The sequence below is a fragment of the Numenius arquata genome, chromosome 10, assembly GCF_964106895.1.
Source record: "Numenius arquata chromosome 10, bNumArq3.hap1.1, whole genome shotgun sequence".
Taxonomy (NCBI): domain Eukaryota; kingdom Metazoa; phylum Chordata; class Aves; order Charadriiformes; family Scolopacidae; genus Numenius; species Numenius arquata.
Genome location: NC_133585.1, coordinates 24,446,429 through 24,467,041, shown reverse-complemented (window position 1 = coordinate 24,467,041; position 20,613 = coordinate 24,446,429). Strand labels below are relative to the sequence as shown.

Here is a 20,613-nt window from a genome sequence, read left to right as displayed (position 1 = left end):
TCAACCATACATCACTTATAAGGACTGGTTACTGACTGTTCAATAATAGATTTTTGTTTTTCCCAACAAATCAGCACTTCAAAAAAGGCAATTAAAAAAAAAAAAAAGATAACCAACAGCTTCTATGAGTTTCAGCAATTTCCCATCATAGTAAACAAGCAGACTAATTATGACTCCAACAATTTCAGTCTCTAAGAGAGCAAAGCAATGCAATGAAAATGCAAATTCAACCTGAAGGTAAATCTGTAAATAAAGCCCTCACAATCAAGACACTAGAAAGTAATTTTGATAATTCAAAACTGGAGAGAGTTAACAATGCAAAGCAAAACTCCCATATACTCCAGTTCCTTCAGTTAACTCAGAGACTCATAGCCCTGCCAGGTAACAGTCATTTAAGATCTTTCTAAAACCGGTCCTTCAAAGGCCCTGAACAGATGGAAGAAACTAGAGATTATACTATAAAATAAATTATTTCATAATTGCTTCATCTCACTGTCATCAATCCTATTCCCTCAAGATATTTGCTATATGCCATATATTTCACTGCTGGAAACCAAACGCTGTATGTGCAACCCCCTAGAAAAAACTCTTATGAGAACTTTCCTACAGTTTCCAGACTTAACTCTAATTTATTAAATTTCTTCCCCTGAACGTCCAAGCCATCTCTTCCAAAACCAAAACCATCTTAAGTATTCCCCTACTGTAAAAGATGCAAGCACTCAAAGCTTCTTCCTTACCAAAACACTACCTTTATACACATGAAGCATATTCGGACGACTACGCAAAGAACAGAGCAGACACGAGGGCCACTGTGCTTCACAACACATTTTCCAATATCATATAAATATGTTATTTCTACAAGAGCCACCCATTCCAGAAGGAAAAGGCTTGCATCCTGAGATACATGCAGCTATCAGACAGTATCAAAGCTCTACACTTATCATTTGATTTAAGCACCAAATAATTGCAGTGTGCTACTTCCAACATTTTTCTTAACAGAATTACCAACCTGGAGGGACAAGGGGTTGTTTCCATCCTGAGCTTTGGTCCAACAAGCAACGAGTTTTTCCACATTGCCGGCACAAATGTAACAGAGACAAGCCTGTGTCTGCAGAAGGCTGTCCCCCTCGCTCTCCAGCCTGTTACCCAGGAGATCTAGGAAAAAATATGAACAAAGATGCTGGTGAATCACTTAGATGATCCCTCCATTACTGCCAAGGCTGGGGAAGCCTGCAACATCTGCTGTGTCTCTGTTCAACACAGTGAGAAGGGATATTGCCTCTGGGCTCCACTGGTAAAGACACACTCCAGTGTCCAGCACAGATTATTTCATGGGAGCCCAGGGTACTTCAGAGGCAGTTAATATCATGGCAGCGAGGACTTGTCAAGTGTCTGCAAATCTGAGACACATCACAGGGCACAGTCCATCTGCTGACACGACAAAGGACAAGGGGCCACAGTTCAGCTCCCTCTTCCACCACCCACTTTTTGCAGTCCTTCATTTCAGGAGCGCGACCCGAGTGTGCAACCAGCCAAGGAACTGTGAGCACCAAAGTCGTGATACTGCTCCAGGCCACTGTGTGCTGAAGTGAGTCCTACAGCTCCCTAGACATCGTGTCCGGCATCTGAGGGGCACAGGGCTGTCAGGCACAGAGCTATTGGCAATATAACTTCCCTATGGGTTAAACCCAGACAGCTGTCTACCATGCAGCACACGTGAGGGCAGGCATGCTCACTGCCCATGAAAGAGGACTCCTTCCAAGAAGTCAAAATTGCTCTTGGGAAAGAAGAGTGAAAGTGCCCCTCTGAAACGTTTCACAGAATCACAGAATGATATGGGGTTGGAAGGGACCTCTGGAGAGCATCTAGTCCAACCACTCTGCCAAAGCAGGTCCACCCAGAACAGGTCCCACAGGAACGTGTCCAGGTGGGTTTGGAATGTCTCCAGAGAAGGAGACTCCACCACCTCCCTGGGCAGCCTGTTTCAGGGCTCTGCCACCCTCACAGGAAAGAAGTTCCTCCTCATGGTTAGATGGAACTCCTTATGTTCAAGTTTGTGCCCATTTCTTCTTGTCCTATCCCTGGGCACCACTGAAAAAAGACCAGCCCCATCCTCTTGACACCCTCCCTTTATCCCTCCTCTTCTCTTCTCCAGACTAAAAAGACCCAAGTCCCTCAGCCTCTCCTCACAAGAGAGATGCTCCAGGCCCCTCATCATCTCTGTAGCCCTCTGCTGTCCCCTCTCCAGCAGTTCCCTGTCCTTCTTGACCTGGGGAGCCCAGAACTGGTCCCAGTGCTCCAGATGGGGCCTCCCCAGGGCAGAGCAGAGGGGCAGGAGGACCTCTCTCCACCTGCTGGTCACACTCTTCCTGATGCACCCCAGGATGCCATTGGCCTTCTTGGCCACAAGGGCACATTGTTGGCTCATGGGCATCCTGCTGTCCACCAGGACTCCCAGGTCTTTCTCCTCAGAGCTGCTCTCCAGCAGGTCACCCCCAACCTGTCCTGGTGCATGGGGTTATTCCTCCCCAGGTGCAGCACCCTGAACTTGCCCTTGTTGAAGTTCATCAGGTTCCTCTCTGCCCAACTCTCCAGCCTGCCCAGGTCTCGCTGTATGGCGGCACAGCTTTCTGGTGTTCAACCACCCCTCCCAGTTTTGTTTCCACTTGTGTCCCACGCACAAACACTCCAAGACACTGGTCCCTTGGCTGAGACACTCGTCACACCTGGAAATGGTAAGAGACCAGCAGCTGTGCACTAAACAGGCAATGCCACAATACAGCTGCTCACAAGGGTGTGGGTTCTGCACCCAGAAAATCAGGGAATATACTGGGAATGCACAGCACCCCAGAGGTTCCTCTCCTCCTCTGTAACAGGACTGAAGAACTGTATCACCCACCGAAGAAGCTAGTGAGGCATTACAGTAATTTACTGGAAGGAAAGCAACCATGGGCAAAGGGCAGTTTTGCTACAAGTGGAAAAAATGACATCCAGCCCGTAAAGTGTCCTTACCGCAAAGGGCTGCAAATTCATCTGGCCTGGCGTAAGTGAGCACAGCAGCCAGAGCCTCTCTCCAGTTCTGCAGATCACAAGACTGCACAATCTCTTTCCAGTTCTTTGTTACCACTGCAGTGATGAGCTAGACCAGAAGGAGAGAGACCACAGTTAAGACCTTGGTAGGATTGCCTTTGGGTTTTTTTTTAGGATACAGTATAATTTCTATCTATTCAAGTGTACTCATCCCCCCTGCTCCCGTATCCAGGGTCACAGCAGATACTGCACTGCAGTGCAACAGCTGCACAAGAGTACATTTTACTTCAAAAGGAGATCAGTGAAAATCACAAAACAAGCTCAGATAACACAGACCAATCAATTATTTTTGCTACAAAACGTGAAGAAAAGGCGGCACAGATCTCTGCAAGCTGGGGTTGCTGCAGATGGTTTTCAGCACTGTTTTTGCAGACAATGATAACACACCAAGTATTATAAATACTTGCCTGGCAAGGGGTATGAATTTTGTTTGTCAAACTGTTGCATTCAGCTTTAAGCTCTTGGCCTCAGGCTGACCAGTGAGGGACAGTTGAAAAAGCTGCCCGAAGGAAGGAGCTGGCAGCAATATCAACCTGAGCAGTATCCCTGCCCTGCACCCACACACACGAGCTGCCTGTCCATAAGCCCTCAGAACAAGATCCCAGTTTCTTCTATGACAAACTCTGCCTCGGGTTATTTTGCTTTAGGCAAAAGACCGGCTTGGCAGCTGTGCTGCTATTTAGTGAACAAAGCCCTTGTAATGCCAAGACTTCAAGTTCAGAAACAGCTGAACAAGCAGTAAGTGTGCACTTTGGGACAACTAAAGAAAAAAAACACACCTGAACAACAAATGCAAGGTCCTAACTGCAAGGTCAACACTCACTTGTTAGCACAAGCACAGGTAACTAGTCAGCTCTCCATAAAAATACCTTTTCCCAAAGGATGAACTACACAGTGAAGAAATTTCTCATGCACTACAAAATTCTCCTTCCTCTGCTTAGGTCAGAGGCAGGAAAGGAGCTGGGGGCCAGGGAAGAAATCCTGCAGTCTTAATATGTGAGTTTTTTCTCTTTTAACTTGTCCACTACTAGAACTGCAAATTCTTCCTATCTCAAACTGGACCGCAGGCAACGACCAGCAAAATCTCACTTACAGACCCTAGCCTGTGGCGCTCTGTGCTCTAACTCCCCAAGTGACTGTGCTTTGTGGCCTTCAGCCCTGCTCCAGGAAAGCATTTAAGCATGTGCCCATTTCATAGGCTGCCTCCCACTTCTATATGAAACCATTCTTTGACAATGGACTGTTAAAAAGTGATCATGAACAACTTCCTCCCCTCCTCTAAAAGCGGTAATACTTGCCAAACCAATTGTCCTGTGCTCTATTAAGACCATTTCTCCTACTTTGTTGCTACTTTCTCATGTCCGTAGTAAAGAAAGATTTGAACGAGCGGGATCAGTAATCCCCAGCATTGCAAAAAGCTGACAAAAATAAAATCCAGCTGCCCGTAACACACTGTCTCCTAGACAAAAGGCGATTGATCTACCCTGGGCACACTTAGCTGTCTTCTGTACACACAGTGAGATGAAGCATAAGCAAAATCTGTTAAGACTCATCACAGGCAGAAATCAGCGTAATGCTGCTGGTACTGATCATGGGTCATGTACAACTGTTGAAAAATGTGACAAGGTAACAGACTGAAATGTGTGCTGCTTAAGATATTTATCTTTATCAGTGAGAATCTACTAGTGTATATGCAACTCAGACACTGGAGACAAGGTAAAGAATACTCTTCTTACGTATTGATAGCCAGGTAGCATGCCTCTTCTTTCCTTATCAATGCATTAAAAAAAGAACAGAAATTCTTCTGCTCTGAGAACTCGTGGATGACCTGAATATTTATTAGCTTCTCACAGAAATAAACCTATGAAATGGCAAGAAAACTTTAAAGGTGCAAAACGGAGTTGCCGAAGTCCTACGTGCATGTTGTTTCTTAATTGAAAAAACATACCCTGGTAATTTTGCTCTGCATCTTAGCGAAGTACTTTTCCTGTGTCCTAGAAAGCAGCTCTTGTCCGCCTGCGATGGCCAAGATAATGGCGTCAGCCATCCGGTTATCATGCAAGCAAAGATCTACTGCGCTCTCAAAGTTACCCGTCAGCAAAGCCTGGGTAATCAAACCGTCCACATCTGCAACAAGAAAGGAGTGCGTTTTCAAATGATGGCACAAAAGTCACTTAAATATGCAACAGCAAATGATTCTGTCCAACTGTACAACGCTGCGCAAAGCTCCGGGCAGGTGCTTACAGGGACGCTCAAATTCATCTCCAGTCTCAAACACACTATGGTCACAGCCACATCAGGTGAGGCACGGTCAAGCATCACTTACTTTGCTGCAGAGCAAGATTCTAGAGGCCCAAACGGCCTCTGAAACAACTACTCCACATACAGTGCCAGAAACAAAGTCAAACCTAGACAGGAGTCAATGGCTTCTGCGTTATTCAAGATCCCCTGGGAGTTTCTGTACAATCAGCAATGTTAGCACTTCATGCCTGATCAAGTGTGTGTTCTTTTATATCAGAAATCATTCAGAGTAGCTGCATTTCAGTGATGGGGGTATGAGTGCTGTATACTTCCTTTCCTTTCCTTCCCTAAAAAAATAATCTGTATTTTCAAGTGCCTTGGGACCACTGTGAAATGAATAGAGTTAGAGGCAAGTCATGATAATCCTTTGCAATCTGTGCAGAAATTGCCTTCTCACTGGAACACCGGTATCAACAGCAGTATTTATAAATATTAGTACAACCAATGAAATCAATATCAAGCGTTTGGGTTTTATTTACCTCCACTAACAGAGATGTTAAATGTCTTCTTTGCAGATCCCAAATCTTCAGGTTTTTGTTTATGGTCCTTCACCCTCTAAGAGAAAGGAAAAGCTTCTGAGATTATGTAAGCACTTGGAATATACACACGCATTTTTAAAAATATGGCGCTTGCATTACAAGTTAAAGACAGACCTTCAGACTATCACTTGCCCAAGAGCTCCTTGACTTAGAAGGGAAAAGCATCCCTGTCATTTGTTAGAATGCTGTTTCAGCACAGGATAATCAACTTCCCCTGGTGCCTGCACAATGTCACCTCCTAAGCAAACTAAGGCTTATCAGAAGACCTCCAGTGCACGTAAACACACCATTATAGAATCATTGTTTTGAAAGATCAGAGTAGACCATTTTCTAAAATGGAGTCCAAGGGGAACAAACACTGGAAGCCCCAGATTTCTAATCATCAGAGACGGCTTTAGGTATGCACACTTGTGCTTGCATGAGATCACAAGTACCAGCAACCAGACAGATGGAGCCTGGGTACTGACATGGATATAGTACTGACATACGTGCATCCATGCCCATCTCACACACAACCCTCTCAAAGCAAAACAACAGCCACAACCACAAAATCAGAAACCCTCTCCCTTCCCTCCTCTTTCAGCTTCAACCCCTACCAAGAACAGTCTGCATAACGCTACCTAGGTTTCACTTTGTTCTGCTTAGATTTTAGATTTTCAGCTCATCCTTGAAACACTCTGCATTAGGCATACACTGTAGTTTAATTACGCAAAACACATGAACATATGCTTAATTTTAAACACAGAAGTCCAATGTTGTCCACACAGACTTAAGCGCTTTGCTCTCAGTATAGGAGTGCTGAGCGGACAGACTCTCCCAGGAATTAAGATAGAGAGCACTTCGTGCCAGTACTTGGATTTTGGAATTTCAAACAAAACCTTTCAGTAATAAAAAAAAAACAAAAAAAACAATACCACCAAGAGGGAAGTCTCTCTCCACCATCATTTTTCATAGCGCAGCCTACAAAGAGCGCAGAAATTGTCCCTTCTTTGGGGGAAATTGCCTTCTCTGTCATAAGTCAGTGCACTTGTACAAGTGGTGGGAGTTCCAGGGTCTGCTGACAACACTACGCTTATATGTTGATCAGCGAAATTGTACTTCAGAGGATGAAGAACAAGTACACAGTCAACCAAGAGCATGCATTTAGGATTAGGAGGTAAGTCTGAAAAAAGCTTTATGTTTGGCTCGTGAAAGGAGGCAGTGCTTAGAAAATGATTTTGCTGTCAGCTAGTGCGTGATGTGTGCTCGGTATCCGCTGAGAGCATGCTATCCCAGGAATAATGTGCCCATCCAGTTACTTTATGTACGTGACAGCACTCCCTATTGCGTCATCAGCCCAATCTCACAAATATTTACCACCCATGCTGGTAGCCTAAGGTCATGTTTGGTTGTGAATCCTCTCCCAGAAGAGACATTTGTTATGAGGCTTCTAATATCTTCATGATTGCACACAGCAAAATCCTTACGCCTGCCACTACAGTGTCTAATGAATTAACAAGCAATCAAGCACCTAACCTAAGGAGAGCACCCTGCTTTGGTGTCCTTAACAAGCTGTTACATGGAGTCAACACCTGCACCACTCCAGCGTGCACGAGTCACAAACCACCATCCTCATCTTCACAGTCAACTGCAGACAGGCACCAAGCACAGGTTTGAGCACAGGTAGTTTTGGGTTAAAGGAGAATGAAGCTGGCCCGTTCACACAGTGATACTAGTATTTTCAGTGCTATAACCTCCCATGGCAGAGGCTGGGTCCTTAGTTCTAATTACAGACCTGTCCCCACATTTAAAACACAGGGCTGAAAACAATGCTGCTCAAATGGACAGAAACAAACAAAAGCTGTAAGATCCCAAAGGCGGGCATGGTAGAGCACAAACTGCCTGTGATAAACCTGGCTGACCTGTTGCAACAGGCATTCAGAAGTCAGCTAGCCACCAAAGCCCTGGTACTCGCTGTTCAGGGGCAAGGGAGATGGATGGCACTGTCACGTCAGTGGGAGCAATGCAGAGAATGAATATTCCCCCTCTCCTCCAGCACCACAGCTGCATCTCTGCAAAGGGTTATACCTAGAAACAGGGCAGTAATAAGCTGACTGCTTGGTATTAATCAACCAGAGGGAGGGAAGAAAGCAATAAGATCATTTAGCATGTGTTAGGGAAACGTCAGAGTGAAAATTATGGGAATAAAGTCCTTGAGTCTGATGCCAACTGGATTGTTACAAAACGAGCTCATTCTTCATCACCACCAAAATTCACGTAATGTCTGAGGCTGATGAGAAAAATCTCAAGCAACTTAATAAGAGCCCACATTTTATTAATTCTAAATAACTTCTTGTATTTCCATATGTCCAATAAAATAAAATGCTCGTAACAGTAACAAAGTAAATACACAGGAGGTCAACAGGGTTAGCCTAGAGGGCAAGAGATACCTCTCTCAAGAACTCCTCTGTAGCCTGGCCTTCATCCCTCTCATTTGGTAGAGATTCATCAGATTCTGCAGGGACCTTCAGCAGAGAGAAGATGCCATAAAATAAAAGCCAGCAAAAGAAATACTTTGCATTGCAGCCACCTTCCCACCAACAAAAGCCAGAACCAGACTGCAAATCACAGAAATTTGCTCTCACCTGCTGGAGAGCAGCTCTGAGGAAAAAGACCTGGGAGTCCTGGTGGACAATGGGATGACCATGAGCCAGCAATGTGCCCTTGTGGCCAAGAAGGCCAGTGGCATCCTGGGGGGCATCAGGAAGAGTGTGGCCAGCAGGTCGAGAGAGGTCATCCTGCCCCTCTGCTCTGCCCTGGGGAGGTCCCATCTGGAGCACTGGGACCAGTTCTGGGCTCCCCAGGTCAAGAAGGACAGGGAACTGCTGGAGAGGGGACAGCAGAGGGCTACAAAGATGATGAGGGGCCTGGAGCATCTCTCTTAGGAGGAGAGGCTGAGGGACTTAAGTCTTTTCAGTCTGGAGAAGAGAAGACTGAGGGGGGATCTGATCAGTGCTTACAAATAATTAAAGGGAGGGTGTCAAGAGGATGGGGCCGGTCTTTTTTCAGTGGTGCCCAGGGATAGGACAAGAGGAAATGGGCACAAACTTGAATATAAGGAGTTCCACCTAACCATGAGGAGGAACTTCTTTCCTGTGAGGGTGACAGAGCCCTGGAAGAGGCTACCCAGGGAGGTGGTGGAGTCTCCTTCTCTGGAGACATTCCAAACCCACCTGGACACGTTCCTGTGGGACCTGCTCTGGGTGGACCTGCTTTGACAGGGGGTTGGACTAGATGATCTCCAGAGGTCCCTTCCAACCCCATGTGATTCTGTGAAATGCATTGGCAATATATGCTTGAGTATGACAAACACGATAGAGGCCCTCCATTTCCTTGCCCTTTGTCATTACGTAGTACCTTGTGCTGTTTTCATCTTAGCTGCCTAAAAACACTCAAGTAAAATTTTTCTTCCCCATTAAGTAACTACAGATGGCATTCGAAACGTCTACGGCGCCAAAGCAATGCAATCCCCCCAGTGTAGGCTCAGGCCATTGCAATCGCAACAAGCAATAGCTGAACCGTATTTATCACTCTTGCAGGGAAGCGTTACAGACCACATTTCTCAGTCCTGTTTTTAAAGCCTGGGGAAGGTGTTGCTTTTGAAACCAGGCGGGAGGCAGCAAGGCTCTGCCCTACCTCACAGGCAGCACGAAGTATCACAGCGGGCGAGACACAGGCAGCAAAAAGGAAAGGTGGAGAGGCATCACTGAGACACCGAACTAAGACCTGTGATTGAGAGCCCTTCATTGGGAAAGTGGGGGGAACACTTGAGTGCAAAAAGTGGTGGTGTTTGGTTGTTTGTTTATTTTTTTTAAAAATAAGTAGCTTCATCCTACTGAATGCAGGAATTTGTCATATGCTGGCTTATTTGTGACTTCCTTTTAGACAGCTACCAAACAGAAAGAAAAATTATCCTTACTTTGCACATTACCATGGCATTATAAAGCTAAATAGAGAGTTGTACACATGTTTGCTTACCTCTCCCAAGTCACCGTCTGCGGGACCCTCTTTATTCAGAGTGGATGCAATCTAGAAAACAACCAAGATTTAAGTCCCCTTTTATTTTAGAGAGGCAGACCTCTCACTGATCTCTCGGACTGCAAAATTGGCACACATAGCTAATACGTTGCTTGCAGAACATTTAACAGGAAACTAAAGCCATTTCCTTTCCCAGCTTGGTGATGGATTTACTACTAAGCCCCCTGGCACCCCAAGCTCTGATGGAAGCAACAGCTGCTCTATGCCTTTAAACCTTTAATTGTTAACTCAAGGGCCTCAAACCTCACTAGAGCTGCTGGAAACCACAGTAATAAAAATAGTATCAGAGCATGCAGGACAAAACCCTCTGTCTGCCCTCGTCAGGGAAAATGAGGTAGTGACAATCCTTGTGGAGAAGGGAGCCTGTCAGGGAGCTGCGGTTTCAAGCCCAGCATGCTTATAGCTGTGGGCTAGGATTTTCCAAGGTATGGAAGAGTTAAAATGCCCAGGTTTTTTTTTTGCTTTGCAAAGCAAACCATGACTCCAGATTCGATTATGGCCCTTAAAAATGCCAGTTTAATGTATAGAGTTTAGAATACACGCAGAAAATATTTTAGCTCAGCACCTGGGAGCCTGAGTTCCCAAATGCTGCTAATGTTATGTACTACTTTTAGCATTGCAGACTTTATTTTACCCTTGTAGACTGGTTTTCACAAATAGCTGAGCTTGAATTGCTGGAGATAGTATTCTCTTTTGTTTTTAATCATTATTTTACAATAGAAAGGAGAAATCCAGGACCTGACTGGCATATGAGAATCACAGGTTTTAAGGCAACAAAAACCAAAATACCATGTGCTTAACAGCTTATTCCAAGAAGCTGAAATCTGTGAGCCTTTTTTACTTTCCTTACGCGACCAGTAACATGAAAAACAAGTTTTGGTTTAATAAGCTTATCATCTGGATATCACAGATTTTCAGATGAGCTGTCCTGTATTCTTTCTCAACACTAAAAAACATGGATTCAACTTCAACATAGAATGCTTTGTTGACAAACAGCTACATGAAAACATGGCCTTCCAGCTCCCTTCATCTGTTCCTCAAATACTGAAATAATGGGGTAGGCTCAGCATTTCAGGTCACTCAATTCAGCTACGCCCATTTTTCCAGCTTCTCCCCATGCACAGGGCACATCAAACCCAGAGCAACAGCAGCAGTGGGCTCTATTCTGGATGAGGCCACTCCACAGGACCCCTACGAAATTTCAACTGGATTTTCTAATAGATATCTGCTTTTCAAAAACAGGATTTCCCTTGCTGTGCTTGCCTTTGACTCATGCAACAAAAATTTAGAAGCTGAGGACAGACTGCTAGCAAAAACATTTTTTCTGTAATCATAATAAGTTTGCCCTGGAGGCCATTTAATTCATAACCATAATGACATTTTTATGGAGCCACTCTTTGAAAATAAAACATTAGTTTGATACAATGAAAATGAGTCAAACATTCAAATCCACTGAATCAGAACTGACGAAATACCAGACAGTTCCTGGGTACAGCACTAAAAGCAACAAAGAGCCAAAATGCACAGCAGGTATCCCCTGTAACACTAAGAAAAGAATTTTCTTCCAACTTGGAAAAAAACCCACTATACTTACGATGTGCAAGTTGCTTCCTGGTAAACAAAATTTTGCCCTTCCACATGTAATCAGGTGTGATCTTTGTTTTGGGGGGTGGAGGTGAGGTTGAGGTTTAGGTTTGGTTTTGGTTTTTTTTTTGTAGAAATGACTGGTGTTCCACACACACAAAAAAGGACTATTCTAGGTTTTCCAAGGTAGTTAATGAAACTCTGAAGACTGCTTACGTGTTCTTCAACCAGAAAGCCTAAAACCAGATCAGATTCTATGATGCTAAAGTAGAAGGATGTCACTTAAAATTGCATGAATAGCTTAAACGAATAAATTTCAAAGCTTGACGGGTGAGAATTTCAGATCAACATTGGACAGTCAGATGTTTCTGAAGTCTGTTGCCTGCTTTGAGATTTTCACTGAACACGAATATTGCAAGAAGATGACATAGCTAAAAAAAGGCAAAGCAAACTGCGTGCTGTAAGAATTCTGAAGTTACTCACGAGTTGTTTACCTAGATAAAATTTAAAGAGCAGATGGAACAAAGGAATTCCTTAAATAACACAATTATTCAAGTCAGCCATATGTGAATAGAGGCTCTGGCACCATGGGTAACAGCTGTATTACGGCTATTAGGAGAGCTGCAGCAGTGACCAACACTATCTGCTGGGAAACACACCTAAAAGTTGTATAAAAGTATTTATTGTATTGAATAGCCTGTGATACCAGTAATTACTTTTGCAGTCCTACATGTAAATGAGTACTTCAACTATACACGGCATCATCAACATCTTAGGCTGTATTCTGTGGATACATCCATCAGTAAAGCATTTAACACAAGCGCAGCTTCCAGGCATGTTTACCTTCTTCCTTAGATCTTCTTTCCTGTATCCCAAGAGCTCAAGGTATTTAACCCGTGAATCTTCTTCAAAGTTCACCTTTAAAAAACAAAAGTTAAAGAATATATTGCAATTCACAATTTTTCATTTTCTCCCTCACTGGCTTTTTACTTGACTGGCACAAATTACCCACTGAGAGCTAGTGGCTGTGTAATAAAGAGAAGTGGAAAGGTCTTCAGTGACTCGGGCACCTGAGCAGGTAGGCAAGGCTTCAATCTGCTTATCATAGGTGAACAATCTATTTATCTGCTTCACTTGGAAACCTCTAAATGTTCATAGCGAGAAGTGAAATGCACATCTAAAGCTGTCCCAAAGCTTTATCCCTTTCTCACCAGCTCTCTGTATAAAGATGTACTGATGGGGATGACAAAAAACACAAGATGCCTTCCCCTAAGCATTGGCTTCTGCCATGATTTCTCACAAACCCCGCAAACACCACTGGCCCCGAGGATGCTCTCTCTTCTGACGGACCACCTCCAACAACAGGGCTTCCGGGCACTATTCCCACAGCTTACACTTTTGGTTCCCAGCATCTCTTCTGCTATAACAGCATAATGCACAGAAGGAACCACTTCTGCACTGGCTTTCCACGTCAGTAGAAACCTCCTGAACTGCTGTTATCATGTTACCTTTAAGAAGGCCCACACGTTTTTCTCGAAGTCAGCCTGGGCCATGTTGATTTTCTTCTGGCAGTAGCTGACAAAGCCTTCAGATTGCACAGCCTCCTGCAGTTGGTTTGAGCGGGCAAGGAACTCTTTCTCTGTAACAACCTGGCTTATGTAGACATGGTGCTGCTGCTGCTGCTCGATGCCTGGCTGCTGCTGAGACTTGGCATTCTCAAATGTAACCAGCTTGCCTCCAAACTGGAATTGAGGCACAGATGCAGGACGTAAATATACAAGTATACACTGAAGTGTATATGCAAAAAGTATTCGCTTACACATATGTATGCACATGATTTTATATAGTGTATATATGCTTACTGTCCAGTGGACAAACACTCCTGACACCAACTCATTGATTTTTTTTTTTTTCCACCACTCCACGTTTCTTTGCATGTTAAGGAGCTTGCTGGACAGTAAGATTTATGAGCACAGCTACCCCTGTGCCTGTTTTTCCTCAGGCAAAAGACTGACTAGAAACTGAGAAATGGAGGTGTAGGCCTGTACAGCGCCCTGCATAAATGAAGTATGCCATAATATTGCAACACAGTTATCAAAGAAACCTATGCATCATTAAATAAATGCTCAAGCACGATGTCTGCCCTGCTTTTGGCAGGCTGTTTACCAGTTAAACGCCTACTGAGAGATGGGGAGTAAGTTGTGTCATCATTTGGAGAGAAGTAAAATCAACAGAAGAAAAAATTATTAGAAGGTGCTTATAATATTATTTCATTCTATATCTAAAAGTTAATTTACACAGGCCAGTCCAATAAATGACAAAGTCAAGCATTACAAAAAGCCTAGCCAAGAAAAAGACTGACAACTGCCTCCTGGAAAACCAGGACAAATAAGGGAATAAACACCATAATAAAATGACACATCAATCAATGGCTAGGCAAAAATCACTTCTCTTTGATTAAATTGCATTTAATTTGCGCATCAGATCATGAATACGCAGACATATGATCCTGAAAACCGAGCAGTATTTTGGCAAAGAAATCCATTTCAAGTGGACAATCTTTAGGAGATCCCTAAGAAATGGCCCATTGGTCTAGAAAACAAGCCAAAGGTGGAGCCAAAGAGCAGACCACTCCTCTCTCGCAAAATGCAAGACTTTACCACCCTCTCACATGGCTCCTCTGCAAATCAACCAGCCATGGAGGAGCCTAGCCATGTGCTGACAGAGTGATTCCTTCTACCTTGCTCTAACCTGAGTATTCTCCACCACACTGACTCATGTAATAGCTTCAAACTGCGCTTCTCAGATATTTGCCCAGTTTGGTCCCATTCCTCCCTCCCAACGTAACTTGTTTACTCCAAAGCAAGCACCACACATAAAAGCAAAGCCCTAATCCCCAAGCAAGAAGAAATAAATGCCTGATTCTCCTTTTTTCTTTTTCCCCAAGCTTTTTTGTTACTCTTTTGCTGGCTTGCTGTCCCAAGCATCCAGTCTGGGAGCTGCTGCATTCTCCCACCAGAACGACAGACAGGGGAAGTTCTCCCAAGGTGGAGCATAACGTTGAACTCCCCTCTTTCTTAAGTGTTTTGCAGGTGCCACTACCATCTCCCTCCCTACCTGGCCAACTGTGCCCCGTCTTGTCTCCTGCTTACCGAGAATGATGCTCCCACGGGTCGCCGGATCCATTTGGGTGGTTTCTTTAGGGGCAAAACAACACACTGGGGGGCAGTCTGCTGGGGAAGCTGCAAGGGCGGGAGGGGCTGTCCTGTACCAAACGGATCGAGGTTCCCAAAAGATGATGAAAGCTTCAACAACAAAGGGGGGAAAAAACCAAAAAAGTGACATATCTCCAATAAACTACACAAGCATTTATTTGTCCTGGATTGGTACTCCTGCAAGCAGGGCTGCAGACAGCCACTGAAGACTTCCCATGAGCCCACATTTCTTTCCCCATCTTTCTGTCCATATTCTTAGGTGAACATTTCTCAATACCTGGTCAACTTGCTTCTGCCTCAAGCCATCCATGTTGCCTCCCATGATGGAGTAAACGCTGATCCGCCCATCAAATGAAGCCGCAGACAAGACAGCAGGGTTCCTGGGACACCACTGGATATCAAAGCACCACTGTGTGTTCGTGGGCATCTCGTACAACACCTGGGCAGCAAATCAAGTCCAACAAATTAGGGCTTTTATGAAGCACCAGGTCCAACAGCAAACAATTTTCCTGCCTGCCTTGAGACTGGTCTGCTCTTCTTGCTCCCCAGCAGCCTCCATGTCACCGTAAATACTAATAGTGGGCAAACTCTGACAATCACCAAACAGGAGATTATCACACACCACTGTTCAATTTTCTTCTCCCGCCATCAAATCTGTTTAATCCACACAGGACAAACCGTGCAGGCACGGTATGTCTGTGCTATCCCACTGCACGCTGTGATCTGCTGCTGATATTCATGCTAGCTCATTCAGAGCTAATCTGGGTATCTCTACACACTACCTGGAGATGGTCCAGGCTCCAAAGTAAGTCTGAATTCACAGGAAAATTGGAAAAGTTAAAACCCACCCTCTGGGTAGACAGCCTCTCCTGCCTGGAGCAGACAAGCCCACCATTGCAGCAGGTACTTAACCATGAACTAGGAGAAAGTCAAAGAGCAGAATGCTAACTGCCTCACTGTCTTCCAGGAAATTGTATTTATTTCTAATAAAAACATGTAGTATAATTCATCCATACGTAAAGCCTTCCTAAAAGCACAGAATCCAGTCCAGATAATCCATTTACCACCCCACAGCTTTTGCACTTTTGGTCCAATGTCTGAATTTTAGAAACACTTCTCACTCTGTCCTCCAGCATTATTGCCCACTGCAGGCAAGAAGCCCTCCAATGTGCCTGAAGTCCTTCTGCTGCTCTAGGGGCAAACACTCAAGTTGTCTAAAAAAAAAAACGATTTGCATTCCCTTAGAAAGGTACCCCTGGGCCCAAAAGGGCAGGGTGGGAACACGTTCCAGTGGCCCTCACTGATCTCCCACTATTGTAGTAACCTACAAAATCCCTTTGGTCTGGATAAAAGTTCTAACGCTTACAGAAGGAAAAAGGCAATTGCAACAGTAATCCAGCCACATTGGGCCCAAAAGAGTAGGAAGCAAACACTTAGTTTAAGTGAGGGCATTTCTACCCCTTATAATGAGCAGGGACCTTACTACTTAAGAGGAGAGAAGCAGTAAGGACAAACACATAATATCAACAATGCTAGGAAGGCAGGGCTGACCTGCTGGAGAGCACCTCTGAGGAGAAAGGCCTGGGAGTCCTGGTGGACAATAGGATGACCATGAGCCAGCAATGTGCCCTTGTGGCCAAGAAGGCCAATGGCATCCTGGGGTGCATCAGGAAGAGTGTGACCAGCAGGTGGAGGGAGGTCATCCTGCCCCTCTGCTCTGCCCTGGGGAGGCCCCATCTGGAGCACTGGGACCAGTTCTGGGCTCCCCAGGTCAAGAAGGACAGGGAACTGCTGGAGAGGGTACAGCAGAGGGCTACAAAGATGATGAGGGGCCTGGAGCATCTCTCTTAGGAGGAGAGGCTGAGGGACTTGGGTCTTTTTAGTCTGGAGAAGAGAAGACTGAGGGGGGATCTGATCGATGCCAATAAATACTTAAAGGGAGGGTGTCAAGAGGATGGGGCCAGTCTTTTTTCAGTGGTGCCCAGGGATAGGACAAGAGGAAATGGGCACAAACTTGAATATAAGGAGTTCCACCTAACCATGAGGAGGAACTTCTTTCCTGTGAGGGTGGCAGAGCCCTGGAAGAGGCTGCCCAGGGAGGTGGTGGAGTCTCCTTCTCTGGAGACATTCCAAACCCACCTGGACAGGTTCCTGTGGGACCTGCTCTGGGTGGACCTGCTTTGACAGGGGGTTGGACTGGATGAACTCCAGAGGTCCCTTCCAACCCCATGTGATTCTGTGAATCCTGGGCCACCAGATCAAGCTCAGAAGGCACATATACCAAATACAAGTACCCAGGATAGGGAGAAGCATCATTCCTAGGAATGCAATCACATCAACACCTGCTTTGCATATGCCACGGTGCCACCTCTGAACAGACTTTAAATAGTGTGTGTACAATACCTCGCCCGTGTTAGGGTTGGAGCAGAGAATTTTAGCATCCTTCCCGCAGCTAAGTAGCAGCTCCGAATCTGCCATACTCCAAGCAATGGCCAATATACCCCTGCATGAAAAGTCACAACCAAAAGAAGTTTAATGTAAACCCAAAATTGTGATAAATCAAGCATATTTATAAGTTGAATTTCTACGTTAGCTGAGCATTCCACCTCAAAATGCCCTCCCCACTCCTTCCTCTTAGAAGAGGAGAACTTTTTCAATGTTATCAGCGCTTTTTTTATTGAAATAGATGCTTTCTGTTTTCTGCATGAAGAGGTACGAAGGAAAATTAAACACAACAGTCATGCTGGAGAATCCAGACACCAATGTAACAAAACGGTTTGTTTGCCTGCAGAACCATAACATATGGTGTGCAAACCTGTAGGTAAGGTCAGTGACTACAAAGTTTGTCAGCTTCTTTTTATTAGCGGGAGATTCCATGCAGCAGAACCACTGGCAGCAGTTTTGGTAGATGCCACCAACACAGACTCAATGCTATTCTCTTTCCTTAAATCAAGCACTGGGTTTGGGCAATAAGGAAAGTTTCACTAACAACTGAGGAGGGACAAAAAATTAACAAAATCTTTCCTTGTACCCAGATTGAAGGCATTTAGGGGACTGAGGGGCAGAGAGACTGTGCACGTCCACATGTGAGGACGTGATGAGGTACACAGGATTTGCTAGTCAGCAAGCCAGCATATAATACTGCCTGCTGCTGGAATCACTGCTTCCAATTAAGTGAGCCTTCAAAGGAAACTGTGCGAGAAGCGAGATGTACAAACTGGTACACAGTCACCAACAGTGCAAACACCATGAAGCAGCAGGCTAGGTAAGACTCATACCTTGTATGGCTTTCTAGAACACGAAGCGGCGAGGAGGCAAATCTCAGGTCCCACATCTGAATCACAGGCAACCTGTCATCCTCCGAGGCCAAAACCATCTGGGTGGCAACATCAGGGTGCCATGCCAGGCCCGAGCAGTGCATCTGCGGTACAACAGTACACCCCAGCATAAAATAACTAAGCAGCACTAAAGGTCAAAAGACAACTAGCCTAAATATGTCTACATTCGTGGTAAAACACTGTCGCAAGGGAATTTGCAGCTGTGTTTCTGGGCATTATTTCTGACTGCATTCAGACTGCAATACTCTCCTCGTTTCCCTGAGTGAGAAGAACTGCAGTTAGTTTCCCAAGGTCCTCTTAAAGACATGTTCACAACGCTACATTTTAATGTAAGAAAACTGTAGAGTCCTCAGGACAAAACTTTCCATTTTTACTGGTATTTTAAATAAAAGCCATCATCAGGCAGAGGTTATTGTCATGTGAACATTGTATTACCAGACTGCAATCACACTGTGAGGACAGCCTACCCTGCTGCTGTTATGTTGGGCAACAAAACACATGAAGCACTGAGAGTTACAGGATTATCTGAGTAAGAGCAGTGACCAAGCTGCTACCCATTCGTAGTTCCACCATTTGTAAGTCCCATTTCAAACTGTTGCTACATCTTCAAAGTTTGTTATAGTAATATTCCATTTAAAAAAATAAATAAATACAGAGTTATACAAATATGTCACTCTCCACAAGTTCAACAGGCTCTTCGGTTACATTTACACTGCCTGAGGAGCAGGCTTGGTGGTTTTAACTATACAAGGCAGCGTCCCCTGTAACCTGCTCAATAGCAACACTCTTCTGTGGCACTCTCCACCCCAGACCCTGCCTTTCCCAAGCTCAGCTGCAGCCTGTTCCCATTTCCACATCCAGACCAGCAGAAGCACAGGCACCAGCTCCATCAGTCATAAGCATCCTGCCAGGGCTCAGCCCTTGTGCTTGTCCCACCTGTGATGCCAAGGAGGAAGCCCTCTGCCTCAGCACTGAGTCATGACATCCCCTGCCCTGTGAAACCAAATGTGCTCACCTAGAGCACATCAGCTGCAACCTCATCTCTGCAGCACACAAAACATATCATTTCACAAAACATATCAGTGATAGGCTGGATACCACAGAAGGGTCTGAGCATGGTCAGGGAGGTGTTGGGCCTCACCCTCCCATAAAAATGGCAAGAAAACTAGCCCAGCTAAAGTGCATTTACACAAATGCACGTAGTATGGGCAACAAACAGGAGGAGCTGGAAGCCATTGTACGGCATGAAAGCTATGATGTAGTTGCCATCACAGAAACGTGGTGGGATGAATCGAATGACTGGAGTGCTGCAATGGATGGCTACAAGCTCTTCAGAAGGGACAGGCAAGGAAGGAGAGGAGGAGGAGTGGCCCTGTATGTTAGGGAGGAATATGAATGTGTGGAGATAAATGAGGGTAATAGTAGAGTTGAGTGCCTGTGGGTACGAATCAAGGGGAGGACCAGCAAGGCTGATATTGTGGTGGGAGTCTATTACAGACCACCCAACCAGGATGCAGAGGTTGATGAAATGTTCTATAAGCAGCTAGCAGGTGTCTCAAGATCACTTGCACTTGTCCTGGTGGGTGACTTCAACCTACCAGATATCAGCTGGGCACTCCATACAGCTGAGAGGGAACAGTCTAGGAGATTCCTGGAGTGTGTTGGGGATAACTTCCTGACACAGCTGGTGAGTGAGCCAACTAGGGAAGGAGCGCTACTTGATCTGCTGTTTGCAAACAGAGAGGAACTTGTGGGGGATGTAACAGTTGGAGGCCGTCTGGGGTACAGTGATCATGAAATGATAGAGTTTCTGATTCTCAAGGAAGCAAGAAGGGGAACCAGCAGGACTGCCATCATGGACTTCCGGAGGGCAGACTTTGGTCTTTTCAAAAGTCTGCTTGACAGAGTCCCTTGGGAGGCAGCCCTGAAGGGCAAAGGAGTCCAGGAAGGCTGGACACTTTTCAAGGAAGAAGTCCTAAAAGCACAGGAGCAGGCTGTCCCTGTGCGCAGGAAAGCGAGCTGTCGAGGGAAGAGACCGGCCTGGCTGAACAAAGAGTTAAGGTCACAGCTCAGGGAAAAAAGGAAAGTTTATGTCCTTTGGAAAAAAGGACAGGCGACTCAGGAAGATTACAAACGTGTAGTAAAGTTATGCAGGGAAAAGATTAGAAAGGCCAAAGCTCAGCTAGAACTGAACCTGGCCCTGGATGTTAAAAACAATAAAAAGAATTTCTATAAATATATTAATAGCAAGAGGAGGACTCGGGAGAACCTCCACTCTCTCCTGGATATGGAAGGTAACATAGTGACAAAGGATGAGGAGAAGGCTGAGGTACTGAATGCCTTCTTTGCCTCGGTCTTTAGCAGTGGAGTAGGGTGTTCCCCGAGTACCCAGACCCCTGAGCTAGCAGTTAGGGGCGGGGAGCAGGACGAAGCCCCCGTAATTCTAAGGGAGATGGTGAGGGACTTGCT

At 45.2% G+C, this 20,613-nt stretch overlaps 1 protein-coding gene across 4 annotated transcripts in view; it reads right to left on the bottom strand.

Moving 5' to 3' along the window:
- The window catches only part of SEC31A (SEC31 homolog A, COPII coat complex component), a 55,359-nt gene that overhangs the window by 22,122 nt on the left and 12,624 nt on the right, over positions 1–20,613 (bottom strand). For 3 of the 4 annotated variants that reach the window (XM_074154591.1, XM_074154592.1, XM_074154593.1), the window contains exons 7-18: positions 18,085–18,227; positions 17,210–17,309; positions 15,084–15,245; positions 14,744–14,896; positions 13,100–13,333; positions 12,435–12,509; positions 9,948–9,998; positions 8,360–8,434; positions 5,871–5,946; positions 5,039–5,217; positions 3,013–3,139; positions 1,010–1,155 (exon numbers count right to left, since the gene is read on the bottom strand). In XM_074154591.1, the coding sequence (XP_074010692.1) occupies positions 1,010–1,155; positions 3,013–3,139; positions 5,039–5,217; positions 5,871–5,946; positions 8,360–8,434; positions 9,948–9,998; positions 12,435–12,509; positions 13,100–13,333; positions 14,744–14,896; positions 15,084–15,245; positions 17,210–17,309; positions 18,085–18,227 (1,521 nt within the window). The remainder of the gene's footprint in view (positions 1–1,009; positions 1,156–3,012; positions 3,140–5,038; positions 5,218–5,870; positions 5,947–8,359; positions 8,435–9,947; positions 9,999–12,434; positions 12,510–13,099; positions 13,334–14,743; positions 14,897–15,083; positions 15,246–17,209; positions 17,310–18,084; positions 18,228–20,613) is intronic. The other variant, XM_074154594.1, reaches the window with a different exon arrangement.